This window comes from Ursus maritimus, unplaced genomic scaffold (assembly GCF_017311325.1).
Source record: "Ursus maritimus isolate PB19 unplaced genomic scaffold, ASM1731132v1 scaffold_27, whole genome shotgun sequence".
Lineage (NCBI taxonomy): Eukaryota > Metazoa > Chordata > Mammalia > Carnivora > Ursidae > Ursus > Ursus maritimus.
The window spans coordinates 21,384,284-21,409,458 of NW_024425230.1; the positions used below are offsets into that span (position 1 = coordinate 21,384,284).

The 25,175-nt window shown below is 57.3% G+C and overlaps 1 protein-coding gene across 1 annotated transcript; it reads right to left on the reverse strand.

Moving 5' to 3' along the window:
* Positions 1-92: 92 nt before the first annotated feature.
* MAN2A2 (mannosidase alpha class 2A member 2) lies at positions 93-18,390 on the reverse strand. Its single transcript, XM_040642826.1, has 25 exons — positions 18,248-18,390; positions 17,781-17,982; positions 16,816-16,965; positions 16,008-16,265; positions 15,793-15,937; positions 15,501-15,672; positions 14,966-15,093; positions 14,572-14,745; positions 13,977-14,163; positions 11,753-11,930; positions 11,227-11,429; positions 10,835-11,017; positions 10,549-10,663; positions 10,248-10,315; positions 9,955-10,120; positions 9,173-9,409; positions 8,823-8,945; positions 8,412-8,526; positions 8,044-8,177; positions 7,733-7,874; positions 5,509-5,642; positions 5,189-5,263; positions 3,553-3,747; positions 3,278-3,388; positions 93-2,718 (listed from the first exon to the last, which is right to left on the reverse strand). Exons 3-25 carry the CDS (start codon positions 16,945-16,947, stop codon positions 2,566-2,568), a joined length of 3,528 nt encoding a protein of 1,175 aa, XP_040498760.1. The 5' UTR covers positions 16,948-16,965; positions 17,781-17,982; positions 18,248-18,390; the 3' UTR covers positions 93-2,565.
* Positions 18,391-25,175: the final 6,785 nt, after the last annotated feature.

Consider the following 25,175-nt stretch of genomic DNA (forward strand, 5'->3'; position numbering starts at 1 on the left):
AACAATGCTGCCTGGAGGAGTTCTAAAAGGCCGGTGTGCAGGATTAAACATTGTTCCTGGCAGATGAATAACTCCACGGTACATCTAAGACCTCCAAAGGTAGTAGCCTTTATTCTGCTCATTTCCAAGGGGGGGTTCACAGAGTCTCCCTTATCTTTTGATTACAAGTCATAGGATACTAGAAAATACCACCTGCTGTGGTCTCACTGCTTATGTCCTTTACTAAGAAGATTACGGTCCCTGTTTAGTGAGCTCCTCTACGTACCGGGCACTCTGTGCTGAGCACCTCACATCGATCGTGTTATTTCTTCCACGACGACTTAGACAGGATTCCAGTGCCCTGGCCCGATGTTGGCGACAACAGCCCTGGATAACCTGGAAGAACTCTTCATGTTCGGGAAGCTGCTGAGCAGGCCCGGGGGACCCTCTCCAAGGACCCCAAAACAAGCTTTTCTCCTGAAGTAATTAATTCATCAATATTGGAACTGCTACAAACATTTTCTCCCAATCTGTCATTTGTGTTGTAACCCTGATGTTTTCCATCATACATAAACTTCCAATATTCTGGGGTGGTAACATCTGTTTATCTTTTCCCTTACTAGATCTTTCAGGTTTCATGTTATATTTAAAACAGAGTTTCCCACACCGGAGGTATAATAATCTCCTGTATTTCCTTCAGTAATTTTGTAGTTTAACTTCTTTGGTTTCTTCCCTCTGGAACGAATTTTGGTGGAAACTGTGAGCGACAGAGCTAACTCTTACTTTGAGGGCCAGCTGTCTTAAAGTCCTATTTATTAAACAATCCATCTCTTTTCCCCACTTCAAATACTTCTTTTATCCCACTCAGTTCCCATCTACCTGGGGGTCTGCTTCTGGACTCTGCCTTTTGTTCCATCAGCCGGTCTGTCCGAGCACACCCCAGGTCCCAGGGGCCACTCTTGGGCGCTTGGGAGTCCTGGGGGCAGTGGTGCAGGACACGTGCCTTTTACCCCTCGCTGCTCTCCGCCCCGACTCACCATCATTCAGAATTTAATATTCTCACATATTTACTCTTTCAAGTGAACTTGAGAACTCATCAAATTCCCAAAGCATCCAATCGTGCTGGAACACACTGACTCGTGGGCTGATTCGGAGAGAACCGGAATCTTCGCAGGGGCATCGTGTCTACCGTCTGAGTCCACTCACAGAATGGCCCGGGGTCCCCAGCTGACTCACTTAGATTTTATAGGTCGGCCGTGCTATCGTCTGCAAACAATGACAGCTGTAACCCCCTCTCCTTCACCTGCTCTCCTGCGGGGGTGACAGTGCCAGGACACTGCTAACTGGTGATACGTCCTTGGCTACTTTCCGACTTGTATGGGAATGCCCATGGTGTCGGACTCTTCAAATGTCATTAACTGCTGCTTTGTGATAGACGTTTTTTATCTAGAGTAGGATGTTTCTTTGTAATCTTAACTTACTAAGGTTTCTAATAAGGGATAGATCTTAAACTTTACCAAATGTTGTTTCAGCATCTATAGAGACTATCAAAACCTTTTCTCTATTAATCGAAGCTGAAATGAAGGTGGATGAGCGGCCGTACTGCCTCCTGATTTGCGCTATGTGTCCCCAGTCCCTGTGCCAGGACTCGAACACTTCTGTAGAAGGGTGACCCAAAGGTGAAGCTTCGTGCCCTGACTGCAGTGATGGGGCTGAAAGCCTTCTCAAACTGCTCACGCTCATGGGCGCTTGGCGGCTTCACTTTCTTTCCAGTGAGAGGAAGTGTGCCGGACCAAATGCCCCAGGATGGGAAGGGGCTCCCCAGGACGGGAAAGGGCTCCCCAGGACGGTGGTGTACAGAGTGCAGGAACCAAAAAGCGGTCACGTACGATGGTGGACCCCCAACGTCCCTGCCACCATCCCGCACACCAACACACAGACCAAGTGCCCATGATGAGAGGGGGGTTTTGGTATCTGAAGTGTCCTCTGACCTCTGGCCATGACATGGTCTCTAGCGTGTCCTTCCTGCCGCACCACAGCCCCGAGTGGGGGCGTGCAGGCCGGGGGGCACTTATGGCAGAGCCGTCACAGAAAGGGATTCCTCCTCCACCCCACTGTGACTCCGGGTCCCCACCCCCTCCTCCCAGCAGTCCCTCCATAACCAGGGGGTCCCCCTCGAGCCAGCTCCTGCCTACAGTGACCCCGGCACTGGGCTGCTACCCGCCCAGCCTGCCCTCCCTGTTCTGACCCTACTTCTCCTCCATCCCATCATGGGAGAGCGGTGGGTGTTTGAGCCCGCGCGCGGCCAGGTGCCACTCACAACCCAAAGCTGAGGCTGGCATCGCCCACTCTGACTAAGGGCGCTCCTGCCACCGTCCCTCGAGCGTCTGCCCTGTCTACCCGACGCTGGGCTGGCGGCTGCCAGCGAACACAGAAGCAACGATAAACAGAAAATGAGGGCGGAGCCCAGCGTGTCACAGTTCTGAGAGGTAGATCGGGACAGGATACCTGTCCGGTTTGTCCAACCCAACCGTGCATAAGAGGCAGTCTCTGCGGATGAACGTTCTCTTCAGGCCACAGGAAGCCCTAGCCCAAGCGGAGGCGAAAGGTGGCAATCTCCATGGGCTCCAGATAGACGTCCGTGCTGTTGGAGGGTGAGGCCAGAGGGTACAGTAGCGTCAAGGAGGTCGGCTGCAGGAAGCCCACGTCCAGGCCGTGGAAGAGGCTCCCCAGGGCCGCCTGTGGAGAGGAACACGGAACACAGCTGCGCTGGGGGCTCTTCTCGGTGAAGAACCTCACGGAGGCCCTGGCCCATCACCAACGTGGTGCCTCTCGGCACGTGCGAGTCTGTGTGGAGTCTCTGGGGCTCGCTGATGTGTGCCCAGCTCTGAAGCCTGCCCGTGGGCCGCAGGGTAAGTAGCACCCCACTGAGCCGTGAGCTCCTTGAGGACAGGGACCCTGTCTGGACCCGCCAGTGCTGCACGGGCCGTGGCACGGGGAGGCACGTCTCAGCCCCGGCTTAAGCCATGAATAGAGCTTACAGAACAGCAGCATGGTGGCTTCTGGGGTTTTCCACCTTGTCTGACAGCGGTCCCGGCTCACAGAGCACAAGTTCTCCAGCTGTATGCCTCGCCTGGAACGCGCCCCCGCCAGGCCTCGCTTGCTTTGAAAACACTCATCAACAGCTTCTCCCTTTCTCTCCAAAATGCCCGAGGGACCCCCCACCCCCAGTCCCATCCTCACTGCCCACCTCATGGCAGTTTCCCCGTTTTCCCGCCCATACCTGGGCCCCGCTCACCTTGCCTTGGCTTGTGGTGCAGTTGAAGCCCAAGTTCTTGGCCTCAAGGCCACAGTCGAAACCCTTGCGGTGTAAGATGAGTGCGGTTTCCGCCGAAGGCAAGGCATCGTCCTGGGTGACAGACACACAAGGGGCGGTGGGGGGGCCGGGGCCGCTCAGGGCTCACCGGCGGAGCAGCACTGCTCCCCAGCAGGCGGTACCGGGACGGGCGAGAGTCTGGCTGAGGAAAGGCCAGGGTCTGGCCCTGCAGGTGCAGAGCGGAGCAGGACACTCACCTCGGCCGGCAGCGTACGCAGGTTGAGCAGGTGGAAGTCACAGGGCAGAGAGGAGGCCAGGGGATGGAACGAGCGCAGACTGGGGCTCGGGGGCTGCCTCTTGGCTACGGGCAGGGCAAGCACTGGGGTATTCAGGGACACGGAGGTCAGGTGGCTGAGAAGGGACGGGTAGCTCGTGGAGCGGCCATCGTGGACCTGCAAGGTTGGCCCGAGATGCAGGTGAAGGGAGGGTAAATGCACGCCCAGGTCAGTTCCCATGGAAACAGCTTCCCCGATGTGTCTGGAAGGCTGCAGGACCCTTCCCGTGTGGCCACTTTCCACCTCACACAACCTAGAAAGGACTATTTACTAGGCCCTCTCTCCTCAACTTTTGGGGTTTTTGCTTCTGTGACGCTACCACAAGCACACACCCCGGACCCTAAGCACCATCCCCCATCACGCAGATTCTCAGGGGGGAGAATGGGAGACAGACGGATGTGTGCTTCGCACGGATGGAGGGAGGACCCAGAGCGATCCCACGGTTCCACGTACGGCCCCACGTCCACAGCACCAGCCCTGGTCCTCGGGCCTGGGGGTCCCCACAGCTGTGTCCACCGAGGACTGCTGCTTAGGTGGCTGCCCTGGACTTTCTCTAAGGTGGCCACCTGTCCATGTTCTGTACTTCTGTGCCTAGCGCCCCCCTCCTTCCAATTGCCCAGAATCTCTCACTTCCGCTGTCCTCCACGCCCCCCCCAGCAGTGTCCTCACTCCCACCCCCGACCTCTCCCTCCAGTGGCTCAGCTCGAGCCCCCGACATTTCCTGCGTGAACAGCCTTTAAGTCATCACCCGCCTCCAGTCTCCCTGAAGACCCACCCTACTCCTGGTGTCAGAGTGACAGGCTTAGGGCAGAGCCTTCCTGCTCCGGCCCCTCCCTGGCCTCCAGTTAAAGTCCAGACTCTCCCAGCAGCCGTTGCAGGCCCACTACAGTCGGCCCCAAACAACCCCCGACCTCATGCTAGCCCAGCCACGGGCACTAGAAGTTTCTGCAAAGACAGAAACACACTTTACCTGCGCGGGATGATCGAGTAGCTGCTAGCCATGTGTGGCCACTGGGCACTCGAAACGTGGCTGGTACGAATAAGAACCGAATTTGGTATTGTATTTAGTTTTAATTCACTTAAATAAGCACACGTGGTTAGAAGCTACCACACCGGACAAGCAGCTCCGGTCTAGCTGAGTGAACGCACTGCTGTTCCCCGTTCACGCGGTCTCTCCTGCCTTCCACTCTACGCCTCTGTTCCCGGATGAGACCAGACCCCCATTCATCACAGCTGTGCTTGGCTGACTCGTCCTCTCGAAGCTGCCCTCCGTCCCCCCCGGCTCACGATGTTCTCTCGCTCCTCAGCACCGGGGGGCATATTTCCACCTTAGTTTTACACACAGAGCTTGCCCCCCACCCCTACCCCCGAGCGAAGTCCCAGAGAACAGGGTCAGTGACGCAGATGCTCACGTCCCTCTCGGGCCTCGAGCACAGCACGTGCTCAGGAGGTCCTCGGTGAGTGAGGGCTGAGCCACAGGCTCGGGGGACTGAGTGGCAGGTTCCGACTCCAGCTACAACTCGCTAACACTAGCTCGACACCCATCGCTGGCCCTTACCTCAAGGTTATTGCTCCTGCTGCTGTGAAAGACCAAGTCCCTAAACATGGCTGCCAGTTTGGAGAAAAAGCCAGGCTGGTGGGGGCAAAGAAAGCCATGAGATGCACGGGGCTGGAGCAGAGGGCCAGAGGACACGGTGGGGGGTGGGGGGGGCACAGAGGAAGGCGGGAGATACTGTGGGAGACGGAGCGGCAGAGTGTCAGACGCACGCCCCACACCCCAGGAAGAGCCCTACTCTCACTACCCCTCGCCCACCTCTAGCTCTGCCGCCCAAGGGACCAGCCTGACCTGGCTCCCGGGGAGGGAGGCGCAGAATTTACCTCACTGCCCAGCGTTCGCCGCTCCAACAGGAGGCGGAAATGGTTGCAGGTTCTCTTGTTGTCCTTGAGCCCTTGGCCCAGACCCCGGTTGTCGTCCTGCATCAGCCGTCGGTCCAGGATCACCTCCAGCTGGCCTGGGGACATTAACTGTGAGCCCCGGGCCTGCGACCCCCCATTCCCAAGCAGATATCGGGCTTTGGAAGAAGAATCCCAACCCCAGGCCCCGAGGGAAACACCCGAAGAGCCGTGGGACCCGGAGCTGGAAGGGGGCTGAGTGAAGGGCCAGTGTCACAGAAGAGGAAGCCAGAGGCCCCGAGCGGGCAGGGCCTGCACCTCAGGACCGGGGGCAGGCCCGGGAGCTCAGGCTGGGGACCATATCTGGACTGGCCACTTCAGGGAAGTAAAGGAGCAGGCACAGAACTGCCCTGGACGGCCCACAGCTCTTGCTGCAGAGGCCCGAGGCCGGGCAGCTGGGGCAGACTCTGCTGTGACTAGAACACATGCCCACCCGTCCCTGCTCTACGCTGGGACGGACTCCAGCTCGGCCGCCTCATCCGTCACAAGGAGAGCACGGAGGACAGGCAGACGGTAGATCAGACTGAAGTTCAAATTAGGTATCATCTAGGGCTGCCCTGGGGAGAAGAGATGGCGGACGATCGCCTAGGCTTTCTTTGTAAAATATGCTTGGGGAAGGGGCTCACCGCAAAGCTGACATATGTCGGCGGGAGGATTTTTCCCAGCACTTGTTTTTTTAAGAATCTCTTGAGGGAGCCCACTCAGGTGGCCCGATCCCTCTCCCCAGCCCGATTTTGACTTCTGTAGTTCCTAAGTCTTTTTACCCTGAGCAATCTTTTTTGGAAAGATATCCAAAAGTCCTAAAATGGACCCATACGTATAAAACACTAATCTCAGGGCGCCTGAGTGGCTCAGTCGGTTAAGCGTCTGCCTTCAGCTGGGGTCGTGATCCTGGGGTCCTGGGATCAAGCCCCATGTTGGGCTCCCTGCTCAGCAGGGGGGCTGCTTCTCCCTCTGTCTCTGTCCCCTGCTCAGTCATGCTGTCTTGCTCTCCCTCTCAAGTAAATGAATAAAATCTTAAACAATAATCTCTGAGCACTCTATTTCCCAAGAGGGCAGAGAGAACCAAGTGGGGACACCGGGCTCAGCTAGCAGTCGATGGCGCAGACAGAGCCTGGCAGTCTGACAGCGGGCTGATCCCGGGCAAAGGGGCAGCAAAGCCACACTCCTTTAGCAGGGGGTCAGGCCTCCACGGCCCCGGCCATGGGCCCCCCCTGCACAGCCTGGACCAGGCACTCTCGGCTGAGCCTTGCACAAAGGCTCCAACCCAAACATGGAAGATATGAAGGCCTCAGAGGCCAAGTGCAAACTGTTCACTCCACCCTGAGGACGCGGAAGCCACCTCAGCTTGCCCGGCATGCCCAGCTCTGGCCCAGTACCCCTCATGACTTTGTTTCAATTCTTAAGAACGTCATTCTCTCTTTTAATGACCATTAGTAGGAAAACAGTATATATTTTTCTCCTTTGCTTAATCTTTTTTAACTAAAAATTTTTTTTTTAGAGCAAGAGAGCAAGAGGTGGGGGAGAGGGAGATCTGCCACTCCCCCTGCTTGTGTTCCCTCTCTCGCTGTGTGTCTCTCTCTGTCAAATAAAATCCTAAAAAAAAAAAAAAAAGAGGTGGAGGAGAGGGAGAGAGAGAATCTCAAGCAGGCTCCATGCCCAGCATGGAGCCCAGCACAAGGCTTGATCTCACAACACCAAGATCACGACCTGAGCCGAAATCAAGACTCGGACACTTAACCAACTAAGCCACCCAGGGGCCCTGTTAAGTATTTCATTATAACATCAAACGCACTTTTCCAATTATCCCTACTTCTATCCCTGGCCAGGAAAACGGCGCCGCACACGTCAGTTGAGAATCACTGTTCAATACCCTTGTGCTTCTTAAAGGGACCCAACAGGGGCCCTCCGCCCCGCCCCCATCACCTCCATGGCTGCCTGCAAGAGGGGAGAGGGCGACAGCACGAGTCTGCCTTCCTGCCATGTCCTGCCATGCCCGTGTGTGACTGACAGGAGCTGGCAATGCTCTCCAAGCACGGAGGTGATGCGAACCGGAGATGGGTGGGACCCTCTGAGAGGGGAGGCCCGGGGCCCAGATGGCCTTCCAGCTCGCCCTCCACCCTCCCCATAGCTCCTGCTCCCCACTCACCATCATGCAGGCTGGAGACCCCCAGGGCCTGGGCGGTGTGCAGGGTGAGGCGGTTGTGCGCGTCCTGGATGTAGGCCATGACTGGCATGGGGTAGAAGTTGGCCTGCAGGGGCAGCTTCTTCAGATAGCGCCGGGGCTGCACCTGGGAGGGCAAGGCCAGCAGGTCAAGGGCATCCGGGCACCACTTGGGCCCAAGGGGCCCCCAGTCTGAAGGAGTCCCTGATCACTCTCGCCGCGGATTCCTCTTCCTCCATCAGGGCAGGCCACTCCCAGCGCCCTCTGTGGGTGGTCTCCAGGGCCCCCGAAATCACCTGAAAGCCATTGAGGTCCGTGAAGAAGATACCCTGGCTGTCAATGTCTGTGTGGATACGCAGGGCCAGCTCCTTGTTGACATAGTCACGGATGTCCACCAGGGATGACATGTCCAGAGACAGCCCCTCCAACCCTGGGCAGGACAAAGGGAGAGCACGGAGAGGCCTGAGAGACTGGGCTGGGAGAGGCTGTGCCCAGCCTCCAGCAACTCCCAGCATTCCTGGAGGACCTTCACTCCAAGAGAATGAACGTCATCCCCGTCTCTAACGATACGTTTGCTGGGAACAGACGTATGAGCAGAGAACGCGCAGAAGGAAGAGCGTGGCGAAGCCTGTGCAGCTGGGACCCTTCTTCTGACCCGCCTCACCTGGCAGATTATAAAGCCGGACCACCTGGCGAACGTGCTCGTAGTATGCAACCACCTCCGAGAAGAAAGGGCCTTCGGTGACACGCAGCACGGGGGGGTCCCTGGGAACGTAGGGCTGGGGGCAGAGCAGGCGGCAGCTGGAGCCACAGCACGGAAGGCAAAGCGGGCCGGCAGCTGCCCGGCGCTGGCAGGAGTGCTTGCTCCCGGCGGGCTCGGCCCGAGACACCCGGCTGGGCCGGCCACGGCCCCAGCGGACGCTGCTCAGCCCACCCCGCTCCCGAGGCGGCGCCGGCAAGGCCCCCGGAGAAGGCCCGCGCCGCTCCCCACTGCCTCAGTTCACGGGGCGCCTCGTACCCTCCAACAGCGGGGCCTCCCAGGGCCTGCGGGGCTTGCGAGGCGTCTTTAGGGTACCTGGGCCTCCCCATCAGGCAGGAAGAGGTAGGCTCCACTCTTGTCTTTGGACGCGCGGGTGCCGTAGATGAGGAACTCCACGTCCACCCGCTGTTCCTGCTCGTCGTCCACCCTTCGGATGCTCTGCCAAAAAACACAGCCCTGACCCCTGGCCCCACAGCGGCATGTCAGGCCTGCCCCCTGGGAAGGCACGGACGAAGTTCCCCGAGGAGCCAGCCCCGCTTCCCCATGCTGCCCACCCCGCCCCCGGAGCCAGGACGGCCCGCTCCGCAGCCCCCGCCAGTCCGGGGCAGCTCGGCACCACCCCACCGCCGGCGCGCCCTCCCTGGCCCCGGGCCCTGGTGCTTTACCTTGAGGAGCCCGGTGAGGCCCGAGAAGCGGACCTGCATGTAGCGGTTGCTGAGGGCGAAGTCACTGGCGCCAGCGTCGATGACGCGCAGGGGGAAGGCCTCCTGCCTGCCCACGGACAGCTGGCGGCCGTGCAGGTAGACGCGCACGGAGGACGGCAGGGTGCGGTGTGCGTCCAGGCCCAGCTGCAGCTGCAGCACGCCAAGGCCCAGGGCCGGCAGGCGCACGGGCACAGACACCTGCCGGCGCGGGAGGGGTGAGGAGGGGAGGGGTGAAGAAGCACAGCCCACAGCCTGCGCATCCGTTCTGGACGTGGGCCTGGGATTCTAGTCCTGGGGCATTCACGTCCTCGCTGAGAAAGTCTGGGCCGGTGCCTGTACCTACTGGGGCCTCTGTCCCCCCACCCCGGCCTCTGAAAGTGGAGGTGACATCACTTGCCTCTGGTCAGACTTTCAGGAGTCTCATGTGATAGCTGAGAAACTATGAAACGGGACGCACGTGTTAAGCTGTCAGTGAACACGTGCTGAGCGAAGGAACGGCAGGGCAACCTAGCCCCCATTTTTACTATTCTCCTGCCCCCCCCCCCAAACTTCACCTTCCTTTTGAGGACACGCTCAAGTCCCAAGAGTGACTGTCTTCTGGGCAACGCCTCCCTAGGACCCCTGTCCCCAACCTGGGCAGGAAGCAGGAGGGTGGGAGGCTGGTGTCACAGGCAAAGTCAGGCCCGGGGAGGGGCCCCGGGTCGGCAGCGAGGGCTGGGACCCACCCCATGGCCCGCACTGACCTGGAAGACGTCGGCGACCATGTCGGTGGCAGAGCTCCAGTGTGGGCTGATCTGCACAGCCAGGGGCTGACCCTCCTCCGAAAGGACGCGCACCCGGGGCGAGCTGACCAGCAGGGACACCACGCTGAGCCGCTCCTGTTCCAGGGGGTTGAACAGCACCACATACCTGCGGAGAGAGGCAGGTTCACCTCGGAGGCCACTGATCCCGGGCAGCGGTGCTCAGGCAGGTGTGGGCAAGACAGTGTTGGGAGCCAGAGGGGCTTCGCCTCTGCGCCTGGTCTGGTCTGGCTGACCTGGGTGAGGAATCCAGCTGGATCACCGTGCGCTCCGGCAGGGCGTCGTGGTTTAAGCGGGTGTCATCCTGGGATTAAGTGGGTGGGAACGGGAGAACCGTCACAGGGCTTGGCCTGGCTCAGGGTCTTGTCTCCACCCCAGCCCCTGCCTATCCTGGCTGTGGACCACCGGCCGCACTGGGCACAGATCTTTCAGTCCAGGGCAGGCAGGAAAACAAGAGCAACACCCTCATACCACAGCTCTTGGATGGGACTGCACGCACCAGAAAGCACCCCAAGCAGATCGAGAAGTGGGGCTCACCATCTGGAGGAAGGGTGCCTCAGGGTCGAAGTGGTAGGTCTCCTTGTCCCCCAGCACGAGATAGTGAGCTGCATTGATGATGACCTGCTTCAGGTTGACAAGGGAGCGCAGGAGCCTGGGGGGACAAGGGACGGGAGGGGGACCATGGAGAAGATGGCCACAGACAGACTGTCCACCTCTCCAGCAGGAAGAGCCCTTGGCAGGCCTGCCCACGACTGCCCAGCACGGCCTTTCTTTAGGACAGCGGGCAAGGGCATGGACCCAATGGGAGGAGGAGAGGCCCCACCTGACGCCATAGTCTGCCACGACCGCCTCCTTGGCGGTGCCGGTGATGGCATCGTGGTGCTGGAAGAGGCCCAGAGTGCGCCGAGCTTCCGTCAGAAGGGCGAAGTTCGAGAGCGGGTACTGGCTAGCCAGTCCAGAGCGGCGGGCATGAGCTACAGCCAGGCTGTACAGAATCTCTGCCCCCCTGCCCAGAGAGAGAGGTCAGTCTCCTACCCAGACAACTCCAGGCCCCGCCCCGGGCTCAGCAAGCCCCGCCCCTTCTTTCTACCACGTCTCTGCCTGCCTTGTCTCCAAGTCCTTCTAGTGCATTCTAACCCAATCCAGCAACTCCTTAAACACCAAAGGCTTAGTCTACTCCCTCAGGCCTGGAAGGGGGGGGAGGGTAAGTCTCACCGCAGGTGGGCTTCCAGGACCCGGTCCAAGCTCTTGTAGAAGGGTCGGGAAGTGTAATAGCCGGTCCAGTAATGGTCCTCCCGGTCCGCATAGGAGAAGAAATCCCCGCTCAGCACAGGGAACCCTGGAGGCCGGGCCCCTGGCTCCACCCCGGTCCTCTTGTACAGAGCGTCAAAATAGTCAGAGAGGGTGCCAAACTGGGCCTGTGGAGATCCCCCCAAACCCACTCCCATCAGTTCCAGAGTTTCTAGGAGTTGTGGCCCCCAAGTGCTGCGGCTGGGTGCTAGGGGCAGGGATTCTGCCTACGCACAGGCAGTCACTGCACATCCTACCCTGCTGGACCACACGCAGACGCTGGGGCTCCCAGAAATGAATTCTGACATAAAAGGGAGACCCTTGCCCAAGAGTCGGGCACAAACCCCTGCCCTGGAGCTGGTAACTGGGAGCTGGTAACCTGCCAGGCCAGGCTGCAGCACTGCGAGGAACCCCCCCGGGCCCCCCTCCCCAGCTCGGCGCCCCCTCCCACCTGCACGTGGAGGTCAGGCTTGCTGTTGAGGAAGTCGAAGAGCCGCTGGTAGTTGAAGAACTGGGCATCCCACTCCTGGGGCTTGTCATATCGGAAGTCATCCCCCAGGGGCACCAGGAGGACGTTGCTTCGGAACAGCCGGGACTTCTTCCGGTACTGGTCCAGGAGCAGCGCAGCCCTGCGGGGTGGGGGGAGAGGGCAAGGGCCCAAGTGGAATCTCGCTGGAAGAGGAACGGAGCAGAGCCAGCCCCGGAGGGCCCCTGAACACACCCACCAAGGAGTCTGCGGTGGGAACCTGCTGGAGTGGGAAACCTGTCCCCGGGAGCCCCGTGTTCTCTAGTCAGTTCTGACACCCAGGGAGGTCTTCCTAGGCTGGGGTGCAGTTTCTGGCTGCAGGTCCTGGACTCCAAGGTTTGCCCTTGCACACCACACAGAATGCAGCACTCCCCTCCTCCCGGGGTTCTCCTTCAGACGTATGGAAGACGGGCCACACCCCTCCGTGCCTTCCCTTCTGGCTCCGCAAGCCCAGCTCCTCTGTCCTCTGGGTCCCTCCACCCCCAGCGGCTCCCCAGCACCCTGTGTCTGTGTCCCTCAGAGCGAGGGGCCCGGCACTGGATGTGGGCGTCCAGGTGGGCCGGCCGGTGTGCGGTAGGCACCAACAGGGGCGTCTCTGGCAGCCCCACGGTCACCCCACGGAGCTGGCGTGAGCCAGCGTGCATGTTTCCCATGCCTGTGGTTCAAGTTCCCTTCTTCTCATCCCAAACTTTTCTATTCTATTTTCTGAGACTAAGGGTGGGACCTCACGTTTGGCTCTAGTAAATCTCATCTGGTTCGATTCGACCCACATCACACATAACCTGTTGAGATCTTGTGGGATCCCGATTCTGACACTCCAGCTTCACTTTGCCCACCAGTGAGCAGCACAGTGCAGCACCGAAGAGCCTAGAATCAGCCAGCCTATGCCAGCTCCACAAGTACTAGGCTGAGTGACCCTGGGCAAGTTACTTAACCTCTCTGGGCCTCAGTTTTTATAAAACGAGAACGTCAGTACCTACCATCACGATGTTATGAGAATTAAAACGAACTAAAGGAATCCATATATATAAAACACTTAGAACACACAGCAGAAACTATACACATTTGTCATTTTCTTTTTCAGTCAACTTACTAGTAAAATCAATAAAAAACAAAGCCTTGCAGCCTCTCATTAAATCCCCTTTCTCTTTTCAGACCAACCTAGTAATTGGCACACTGTGGGTGCATTGGTTCAACCAGCCACTAATCTGCTTAACTGTGCTGGTCCTGATGGTACTTTTCTACTCTGTTCTCAGGAGAGGACTCCTCGAACACCATTTTCCCCTAATTTCTCAGCCCAGGAAGCCTTTCAAAGGAGAAAACGAAGTCACTCTCGTGACTTGCTCTCCGCAAACCTGGCTGGCGTCTGCAGGTCACAGCTGCTGCGTTAGGACCCACCACGCCTTAACAGCCCCAGATGCCTGCTTAGAATCGGCGTTCAGATTTCTGGGTTTCAGAAACAAAAGACCACTTTCTTTCCCTTCTGGTCACATGTTTCACCTCTTGGACACCATGGAAATCAGAGTTACTGCAACACGAAAACCAGTTCGACCTGTTACCTTCTCAAGGCCCGGAGGTGCCGGCCAACCCGCCATTCTAGGTCAGTCTTAGTCTGGGGGGTGGGGGGTAGACTTCAGCAACAGAGACATCTTTAGGGGTCCCTAACGACCCTCGAGGGGACGGGTGTGCTTTCTCTGAGGCTGGGGGCTCTTGCGCAGGACTGAATGTGCATCTGAACGGGATTCCGGGTCCCCGAGCGCTGGGGATCCTGGCCAACTTCGAGCAAAGGCAGGACACCCGCGCTAAACGAAGGCGTGTTGGGCCACAGGGTGCGAGCAGCTTTACCTACTTTGAGAAACGTTCCCTTCTGAATCGGTCAACCGGCTCTGGCTGGGAAACAGACCCGTTTGGGAAAATAAGACCATTCTGGAAAACGGGGTGCCCTGGGGCTGCTCTAGTTTTCCAGGGAGGCTCGGTAAGAGAGCTGGCGCCTTAGCAGCTGTGGGCCTGTACTCCCCACCTGAGCCCACCCCCCGTTTTACAGAGGTACACCCCGAAGCACGCCCACGCAGCAGAGCCCAGACCGAGACCAGGTCTTCCAGCTCCCCTGGGGAGTGAAAATGGCCCAGCGCGGGCCGGGGACAAATACCTCTCGGCCACGTTGGCCTCTGTGATTGCCCGGGGAGGCACCTTCCAGGGGCAGTTGATGCGTCCGCCCGGCAAGCGTTTGAAATCAAACTGGCAGCAGATCTTGGGGTCCGGGCCACAGGTGTGGGGCACGTCATAGCTATAAAAGGGCATCATGTGGCAGAAGATGTCCGTGCTGGAGTCCGAGTCTGCAGGAGACACAGCGGGCGGTCAGCCAGCACAGGCAGCCTCTGGAGCCAGCGCGGGGACGGCAGCGGGGTGGGGACGTGCTCTGGCCACGGAAGCTCTGACAGAGGCGCGGCCTAAACCAGACCGAAGGCTGCAGACGGTGTGCAGGCCGAGGCTCGGGGCACACGGAGGGCTCTGGAGCCCACAGCTCCTCCAGGGCGTGCTCAGACCCTCAGTAGAGACAGCAGGCCCTGCAGAGGCCAGAGGTCAGCGTGATGCGCGGCCCCACCTGAACGAGCAGAGCGCTCTGGCCGTCTGCACTGGTGCTCGCCGGCCTGCTCCGAAAGACACCGGGTCTTATTTCTCATCCCCCTGTCCTTCCCCAGGGACAACCACTCCTGTGACCCCTCCACCCTACCTGGTCTTACCCCAGGTCTGCCTCCACATGAACTCCAGACTGTGGGTGGACGCGAAGTGCTTCTTGATGGCGTAGTGCACCCTCTGGACCAGCATGCCGGTCAGGTTGGCGCGGCGCAGCAGGTAAGGCATGGTGGAGCTATGTCCGAAGGGATCCACCGCCCAGCCAGAGCGCGGCGTGGCACCTGAGAGGACACGGGGCCAGCGGGCCTGAACACCTCAGGACTGGGCCTCCTGGTGCTGGGGACCCAGCTCCCTTCTTGCCATCACGCCAGGCCCGTGCTGCTGGAAATCAGCCCAGAAAGGGACCACCCCCTCCCCCACCAATGCTTGCACCTCATAGGCCCCGGCCGTCCCCTGGGCCCGGCTATGGGGGCAGACTCCTATTCCTGAGCCCAGACTCACCGAGGTTTCTCTCCAGCCACTGGTGTCCCTCAATGAGCTGGTCAATGAGCGCAAAGTAATGGGAGTTGGCCTCGTCCGGCATCACCCAGCCTCCTGTCACAATCTCCAGCTGCCCGTTTCCCACCAGCCTGGAGTGAAGGACTCACACTCAGTGTGGGGCAGGGAGGCTCTGCCCAGTCCTGCCAACCAGAAGACGCCAGGACCTGTGTGCGCTGGCCTCACCCAGCCCGCTCACCCAACCCCCGGGACCGACAGAACAAACGTGCACCCTCCTCTCCCCCCATACACCTTCACGCTGTCCTGACCCTGCCTCTCTCTGGACCTCTGTCTGCACTTCCCGGGGCCAGGCCCCGCGCTCCTTCTCCGCTTCTTCACACAGCTCCACGTGACTCTGATTTCTCCTAACACCAGTGACTCCTCCCTGCCCTGCTTCCCCTGCCTCTCCCTGCCACCCACCACTTGGCCTCCAGCTGCTCAGGCACCCATCCCAGGGCCCAGAGGGTAGCCCTCCCATGCCTCCCCAGAGGGCACTGGCCTGCGGACTGCTGCTTTCTTTTGGGCATTGATGTTGTCCCACCACTTGGCAAAGAAGGAGACTTCCGCCCAGAGGAAGCGCCGCCGGGGGTCCTCCTGCAGCTTGGACACCATGCTGTTGAGGATGTGCTGGGTTTGCTCTGTGTAGTACTTGTCAAAGGTCTTGATCCAGCCTGGGGAGCCAACACAGGGTCCCCTTAAGGACGCCAGCGTCTTCGTCGGCCCCTCCCTTACCTCTGCCATCAGCAAGCCCGCTGCACAGCCCGGCTCCCAGGGCTCTGCGGGGTGCTCACCCGGGTCATTGTGGGAGTGAGGCACCACGAACACCTGCAGGTCCTCGGCGTCCCAGTCGTGCGGGCTGTAGGAGATGTCGAAGCCTTGCTTCCACACGCCGCCATCCACGTTGTCAAATGGCAGCTCCTCTGAGACAGTCAGCATCTGCCAGGCCGGAGAGCAGCTCAGCACCCCCCCACGAGCCCCGGAGCTCCCCGCCAGCGCCGACTCGTACCTGCAGCTCTGGCTTCTGGCCCCGGCCCCCCAAAGCAAACTGGCAATCTTGAGGGGAGATGGAGAAGAAGCTGGGCCGGGGCTCTGGGGGCACCACCCACGAGCCATTGGCCGTGTAGTAGGGCAGCAGGGCGGGCGGGCCCTCCGCGTTGGCCGTCAGCTCCAGCACCGAGTCCTTGATGTGGCTGATGATCTCATGGTTCTCCTCCAACAGCTGCTCCAGCTGCTCAATGCGGTTCTGCAGCACAGAAATCTGGCTCTGCCAAAAGACCCGAAAGCCATCACCCACGGCTCCCCGTGCCGCAGGCAGGATCTCTGCACGGGCCCGCTGCCCATGGCCTGACTGGGATCCTTCCCTCCCCAAGTGCAGGCAGAACCAAGAGCCTACAGGCCTGGACGGCTCTGGTCAGATAAGGGAAGATCTACAAATCACTACAGAGGACCACAGTCTACTTGGCTTGGGAGTACCCTCGCTCCCTGGCTCATGGAAGGCGAGGACTTCATCTCGAATGCCTATTCTCCACAACCGGTGGGGCCCGTCTGGAGCACAGTGCTGACAAGGACCGCATCCGGGCTTAGTGGGAAAGAATGCTGCAATCCATTAGCAATGTCTGCCAAGAATTCAGGAGGACAGAACGGCAGTCCATGTTTCTCCCTTCTTCTTCCTTTTTGCTATCATTGTTTTTATCTTTGCGTTTCTAAAAATCTGTCTATCGGGAAGAAATGTTCCTGTCCTGGGCTGACACTGATTCTCGACCTGAGCTCAGATGACTTGTCTATGAAGAGATTAGCAACCAGGCATGACTCACCCGGGGAAAGTTCCCACCATTCTGGTGACGGGTGGGATCATGCTGCACCCGGTCCAGCATGAGGTACAGCGAGAAGACGGCCACGCAGAAGACAGCAGCCCCACATACCGTCACCTGCTTTTTCAGCTTCATACTGGCCTCCACACACACCTGGCAGGAGGGACACCATATGCGGCTGCAGCAGGCAAATCCCTTTGTTCGTCTTTCCACCAAATGCCCCGAAGAGTTCCTGAGTGCTAGTCTCAAGGCACACCCATCTGCCTGACTCCAGAGAAAAGCAAGTTTCTAAGCATCAAATCCCAGCATTGGCTGTGGAGCGTCCTCTCTTGGCTGAGACCCCGAAAGTGCCAGGAGCACGTCTGAAGCTCGTCCTGCCGGGTCCTGGTGGCAGCTCTGCCCCTAGGGTACAGAGGATGCTCCTTCCCAGGGTAACACAACGGGATAACAAACTTCCCAGCTCTGACTCCAGAGTGCACCACGCAGCCTCCTGCTTATAAAACAAGCTTCCCTACAAGAAAGACACAGCCAGGCAAAGGAGGTGGGTGTCCAGCCTCCTTGGCCACGTGCTTCTAGTTTCAGAAGAATAAACTGGGATTTAGCTTGATTTCGAGAAATGGACAGGAAAGCCTTTCTTCCTGCCCTCTTGGATCAGACTGATGCCCACCAGAGAGTGCCTGGCGCAGCACCTCTCTCATTAAGAAAAACAGAAAGAGTTTACAAAGCAGTAACAGCAGCTTGTATTTCTAACGTCAAGCGGGCCCTGTGTCTTCTCCAGGCTAGCTCAGATTCCTGCAGTGGGTAACTTTCAGCCTTTGCTTCTACAGCACTTGGGGGACCCCCTGAGAAGCCAGCAGTGATTGGTGCCGAAGGTCCCTTGGCTAGCAAGAGGTGGGCACAGCTGCTCCGCGGTGGGGCAACTTCAGAGGACCAGTGCCCGCTGCCCCCGCCCTCGAGCCCCCACTTGCCTGCTCGGCCGGAGGGAGGCCGCTAGCTGCGGGCCTAGCGTAGGCGGAACCGCCGCTCCGGAGACTGACTCCCGCCCTGGGGCCAAGGAGCTCTGTCGCCTCTGCGCGGCGTGTCCTACTTAGCACGGTCTGATTCCGCTCAGAAGCCTCCGGGCAATATTTTTAGCCCTTGGAGGCTGGGTCTAGGCCAAAGTGGGTGGAGCTGCGGGGAGAGAGTTGGGTCACAGGCTGGGTAGGCACCTGCCGCCGGGTCTTCGGTGGCCCGCCCTCCCGGCCGCGGCCCTCGCCCGCCCTCCCCGCCGCGGCCCTCGCCGACCCTCCCCGCCGCGGGGACCGCAACGACAACGGCCGGGCGCGGGAGCGCAGGCCGCCGGCGACCCGAAGCGCCGCTCGCGCTCCTGCCGCCCACCCCGGCCGCGGCCCGGCGCGCAGCCGGAGCCCTCCCCCGGGTTCGCCCGGCGCGTTACCGTCCGCGGCCGGCCTCCGCGCCGCTCCGGGCCCAGCCGGCCGAGCTGCGCGGCTCACATCCCCGGGGGCAGCGGCTCCGCGCGGAGGCAGCGACGCAGGCGAAGGCAGGCGTCCACCCGTCCGTCGCCGCCGGCTCCGCGCGCCGCAGCCGCGCTCCCGCGGGGCCACGACCGCCCGCGCGCTCCGCTGCGCCCGCCCCGCGGCCGCCCTCCCGCCTCCCGCTGCCGCCCGGCCGACCAGTGCGCGGGGCGGAGACTGCCTTGCCACACCCTCTCCGCGCCGGCCCCGCCCGCCCGGCGCCTCCCGCGCGCTCCCCGCCACCGCCCCGGGGCGCCGGCAGCGTGGCCGCAGTGCGCAGCCGCAGCCCGGGCCGGATCTCGGCGCGCTGTGGGACCTCCGCGAGGGGCGCGCAACTTTATTTTTCTGGCTCTTACTAGCGTAAGCGCGTTGCCAAGCGGTAGTGGAAACATTCCTCCTCCATTTCAGGCGCCGAACGGTGAAGCTCATTTTCCGGGCCCGCCCTGTTCTGCTCCGGGTAGCCTTAGCTTGATGCGGCTACGCTTCTCAGGCTAGGGGGTGCTGTCTCCCGTGGGTGCCGTGCGTTGATCGCTATCCCCTTTCCGTGCTTGTCACCCCGTCCACAAGACATCATTTTCGTGGTGGTTCTCCTCTCATTGGGCATCTGAGTGGTTCGTAATTTTGCAGCATCATAAACCATACCGCAGTGAACATCTCCATGAATTCCACAATTTCCTGTTTATAGTATCACCTTAGGACAGATGGGCAGCAGTCAGGTTACCTGGACTTTAAGGGTAAAGACCGATGTAACCGAGCATACTTGGCGTTCTGTTGCTTCCCCAAAGGATTGTGCTGTCGATGACAAACTGTTGAATATTGCTTAGTTTTTTGTTTGATTAAAGCTTTCGTTTGATTTAAACTGTCATCTCATTGTTTTAACTCCCATCTCTTTGATCACCACGAACATTCTAGATTTATTTATGAATTGAAAGGCCTGGTGCTAGGCTGTTCAACCTAGGCTACGTTCATGGTCCCCTCTGTCTCTGTGTTTTGCCCTGTGTTCTCAGAAATTTATCTTCCAACCTTTCCATTGAATTTTTCATTTTGGCAATCATAATTTTCAAGAGTTCTTGTTTGTTCCCTGGTGATTTTTTGTGTGTGTGTGATTTTTTTTTAAATCGACGTATAATTCACAGTTTATGGCACAAGTCTGAAGTGTAAGCTTAGTTTTAATGAATGTATGCACAAGGATAATCACCACTCAGATCAAAACAGACATTTCCATCACTCCCAAAATGTTCCTCTCTGTCAAGAGGTCAGCAGTCCCTAAGCACAGCATGGTGGCTAGCAGGACCACGAGAGTCACTATGGAAGCTGCTAGGTGGGCCTGCCACATTTCCGTAGCCTCAGCCAGTAAGGAGACGGCAAGCCCCCGTGGGTCCAGATTGCTTTCTACTCACACAGACAGCAAAAGCAAGACCAGCATGGTGTCAGCTTTCCCAAGCCAGATGACAGGAGTGAACTGGAGGGACAGATGATAGGCAGCGAGGTGGTAGGTCTCTCTGAGGCTAAGGAGCCAACTCAGATGACAATCGGACACTTTCACGGCCTGCAGCTGCACTCCAAGTGGAGGGAGGGGCCAGGTGGAAAGCCCCGCGCTCAGATGAACTAGGAGGAGGTATGAGAGAGGGCCTGGTGGCATGTCCCCACACTGTCAGGCTGCTTCTGTCCTCTGGCTCCAGGGAGAATCACAATGCATTCGGCCAAGACTTGGGTGGTTCTGTGGTCAAGCCTCACCTTCGTGGCTTATCGGGAGGTGGGCAAGGGCATCAGGGCGCTGTGTCAGAGCTGCTTCCTACAACTCTACTTCCTGCCACGCCAACCTTTCATGTATCCAGCTAAGAATTCTTTTCAGGAGCATAGCCACTCCATCGGAGAGCTAGTTGTACTGATGGGAGCTTGGACCAAATCCTTTCCATTTGTCTTAACATCAGATGAGAGAGCGACTGCAACTGTGCCTCCCAGGAGCATGGTCAGACCCACGTGGAGGACCGACCACAGCCAGGCTCCCTACTTGGAGCCAAACCACGATGTCCCAGATGCCACTGGGGATCAACCTTAGAGCCAGCCTGTTTATAAGTCGAGAGATAGATTACTCCACCTTCCCTTACTCATTAATTCGAGTGCAGCAAGAGGTGTTGGGAACTGTGACTATGCTGCCTTGACTGGCCAGCACGAAGCCCAGAGCAAAACAATTGTGCTACAGACTTCACATTGGTCTGTGTTTGGCAGGCCGGCAGAGGCCTAATGTGCTCAGGCGTAACAGGGCAGTAGGAGAAGCACCAGGTTCGGATCTCCCACCCCTGGCTCTTTTTCGCTGCTGTAGTTTCCAAGGGCCTAGTTTCCTGGAAGTAGGGATGTGAAGGGAAAAGAAAAGAGTAGAGGGGACTAAATATGGGATTTGAGTCTCTTACAGCCAGTTGAGGCCTCTTTTCTCCTTCTCAACCTTATAGTTAAACACTACCTGGATGAGAACCGCCCTTTCCTGGAATTGCCACGTTCAGAATTCACACTGCCTTGTCCCAAGGGTGGACGCCACTGGGAGCTGAGCTTCGGTCATCTACTTATCTTTTTTAGTTTTTCCTTTAAGAGTACATTTCATCTTTCGTTGGCACCTGCTAGCTGCCGGTGCATGAAATGTCCGGGGAATGCGGCAGGTGGTTACCCACTGCTCAGTGCTCTTGGCTGTAAAAGCACCACTGTCTGATTGGATGTGTTTGGAGAACCCAAATGTGCAACATGGCCCATTTAGGAGTCTTTAAATGGTACGGCCCACATCTGCAGTGCAGATGGGAATTGTTGTCCATATCTGGAGAAAGCTGCCTATCAGCAGTCACTGCCCAGCAGTACCATTGAGCAGAAAGTAGGAGATCCATGTCGTCTATTTGTCACCACCAGCCAGGTTCGGTGCCCCAGACTACATGCCCCAGAGTTCTGTCACTCCACTGTGTAGCTAGTGGTCCAGGCATATCAGCCAGGCCCTGAGTTACAGATGTGCGGCCATGTCCTGGGTGATAATGGACCCAGGTGGCTGTAGTTCTTACCTGGGTCGTACCCCAGCTTGTTGGTTCCACTGATGTTCATGGTCAAAGGGTAGAAGTGCTAATAATATACTTCAAGTCTGAAGGCTGTGAGGCTGAAGACCCACGGAAGAGCCAATGTTGCCGTTCAAGTCCAAAGGCCATCTGCTGAATTCCCTCTTGACTGGGGGAGGTCAGTCTCCTGTTCTCTGCAGGGTTTCGGCTGATTGGATAAGGTCTACCCACATTATGGAGGGAAATTTGCTTTACTCAGAGACCATCAATTTAAATGTCAATCACAGCTAAAAAAAGCCTTCACAGCAACATCCAGAATAATGTTTGACCATGTATCTGGGCACCATGGTTCAGCTAAATGGACACACAAGATAACCGTTATGCTTTCCCGTGGGTTGTGAACAGGGACATGTGTTCCACGCAATCTGTTGTCATATGCTCTTCCTACAGGAGTTAGGATTGGCAGCAAATCACAGGGGAATTCAGGTAGTCCCATGGCATCGCTGTAAAGGTGTATTATAACCCAAGCCAATGAAGGCAAGATGATTTCCATCTTTGGATGTAGTGGGATGCTAAAAAGCACATTGGCGAGCAATGTCCACCACCGCATCCCAGGTGTCTACAGCCTGTGCCATGAGCTCTGTGACTTATAATAATCTGTGAGGCTCCGCAGGCAATTGGCCTTTGTTAGTGCCACTCAGGGCTATTATAAGGACATATCAGGTCCTTGAGCCCCTTAAATCTACTAGTTCCTTTATCGAGACAGTAATCGCCCTCCTCATCCCCCTATCCTGCTCTGCTTCAGGGTAACCATTCGGCTCCATTAGAAGAGGTGACCACTTGTCCCCTATCCTAATGACCAGTATCCTGATCGTGACACTTCCCTATCAGGAACATCCCTTGCAATCAAGAGACGGTAACACACATACTCAAAACTTCCACAATACACTCAACAGTATTTGTCACAACCACTTGGGTGTGCGTTGGGTCAAAAGGGCGCACCCCAAAACTATGGCAATCCAGTGTTCAATTGGTCCAAATCTAGTAAGGGTAAGCTTTCAGCCATGCCTGTGGGTATGTCCCAGTATCACAGCGGCCCACAGGAGGCCTGAGAGGCTTTGTGAATTTTCGTCGCTCTCAGTTTTCTGATTCACTTTGACCACTGCATAGGGCCCCTGGTCTCCCCTGGGGATGAAAGGACCTTGGCCTCCAAACCCAGTTTGTCTATGAAGGGGGTCAAGAATAGTGCAGAGTGTTGGGTCAAACCACAGTCTGAACAGCACAAATCTCAGCAGGGAGGTCAGGGCTTTCTTGGTGTCTTTCCTGTCTGCTCACAGGACACGCCAAAGCTGGCCCAGTTACGGCCCACATCTTAAGTCCCGTGGCGTGATAACCAGAGAGACTTTTTGTCACAGTAAGATTATCACTTTCCTCTTTTGGGAACCCCGGCACAGTAGCCAGGTCTAAATGGCCTGTTTCTCCCTGCTACCTTGGCCTGGGGCGCATTATCTTGGCCTTTGCCAAGGCTTCTTTTCTGGAAAAATTATCATGTGGTAGCTGAATAGTTTCCCAGAGACATCCTCAGAGAACAGGAGAAGGCTCCATTTCTCCCGTAGCTTGGTGGTGTCGAGCAAATGTTCGAGCTGACTCTGGGTGACTTTTTTGTTATCTGGGCACTCATGATCTCCATTATGAATCCAGGCTGAGGTGACAAGAATTCATCTTGGATAGGCCACCATTTCATTACAGCTGTGAAGACCCACTGCACAAGCCCTGATTTATCTTTTTATTTTCTCCTCCACATCCATGACATTGGCCAGAATAGTTGCAGCCAGGGGTCTTGGAGCATGGGGTCAGTTGTGAAGTACCGAATGACTTCCATTCCTTGTCAGCCTGTGGACCTTGCGTAGTACCCTCATTTGCTAGTCAGATGAGCCATGCCTCTATGGTTTCACTGGACTTCTGTTCAAATCTCTAACTTCCCTCCTTTCTCACTCATTGTAAGAGTGGGTCCCAGTGCATTTCGGAGTGGCGGACTGCCCTTGATCACCAGGTAGGGTCCTATCTGTAGTCACAGTAGGAGGGTGAGCAATAATTGCTATGTGCTTTCTTCAGCTCTGCAAGAAACTCCCTCTTTGGCTTCTAACTCTAAACACCAATGGATGGGGCTCCTGGCTGGCTCAATCGGTAGAGCATGTGAGTCTTGATCTTGCGGTTGTGAGTTCGAGCCCCATGTTGGATGTAGAGATTACTTAAAAATAGAATCTTAAAACAAAACAAAACAAAACCCAACACTCATGGAACTCATTTGGGATCAGGGATGATGGTCAAAGATACCTGTCTCTGATGTCAGCACACACGTCAGCACGAGGTGGACACGAAGTGAGGCAGAGCTCTCTCCCGTACTTGACCTGACAGTCCGTAGAGCCCTGTCTCTTCTCCAAAGAGGGATTGTGGCCTTAGCCTCACAGTAAGTGCCAGATTGGTCAGGGGGTCAGGCAGTGCCTGAGTGCAGTGTGGAGGCTAACAGGGCCACAGCGGTCACTGTTGCAGTCACAAGGCTCATAGGCTGCCTCACGTCATAGACTCAGCCAGGAAGGAGACGACAAGCCCCAGTGGATCCAGACAGCTTTTAACTCACAGACAGTAGCATGGTACCAACTTCTCACACCCCTGGTTCCACAGGATGACATCGAACTGGAGGGACAGGAGGGATGAGGACAGGAGGTCTGGTGGTAAGTCACTCTGTGGTCAGGGAGCCAACTCTGAACTATAGCCAAACAGCTACACGGCCTCAGGCTGCTCTCTACAAGGAGGGGGGGGCAGGTGAAGAGCCCTGCCCTCAACCGACACTAGAGGGAGGGGAGAGGGATGGCCTCGCTCGTGGTGGTCTCCACAGATGCGGAGGCTCCTCACCAGGCTGCTTAGGGCCCCCTGCTCCAGGAGGAATTGTAGTGCCTTCTGTCAGGACTCAAGTCAGACACCTCCAGCCCCGCCTACTCAGCCTACGTAGAGACGTGCAAAGTTGTAAGGATACTGGGGTGGGGCTGTGACCCTGCACTCACACCTCCGCCCGTCAGTACGCCTCAGACCCAACCACGAGGCTGACTTCTATAGCTTAGTTTTGCCTGTTCTTGAACTTCATAAAATAGAATCATAAAAATGCACTTTTTGACGTCTGGCTTCTTTCCTCAACATGTCTTTGAGGTTTGTCAATGTTGGTGCGTGCACCAGTGGTCTGTTCTTCCTTATGGCCATACAGACATTTGGGTCATTTCCAATTTATTCTGGTCCTAACTTTGCTCTCCTTCTGGAATTCCCAGCACTCATATACTGGAATCTCGTATGTTTCTTAGGCTCTGCTTTCTCCATTCCTTTTTTTTTTTTTTTAAGATTTTTTTTTTTTATTTGAGAGGGGGTAGGGGAGGGGCAGATAGAGAGGGAAAAAGAATCCTTAAGCAGACTCCCTGCTGAGCACGGATCCCAGTGCAGGGCTATATCCCAGGACCCGGAGAACATGACCTGAGCTGAAATCAAGAGTTGGATGCTTAACCAACTGAGCCACCCAGGTGCCCCTGCTTTCTCCATTCTTTTATTTTTTCTCTCCCTGTATCTCAGTTTAGATACCTTCTATTAATCTATCTTCAAGTTCACAAATTCTGTCCTTTGCTGTGTCCAATCCCTATGGTTGTGACTTTACCCTTCAGTCCTATGAATCTTTATAAAACCCATGCAGGAGCACATAATCCCAGAGATAGCACTTTTCAGTTCTACGTGCTCCGTTGGTTCTTTTTAAATAGATTCAGTCCTGCTG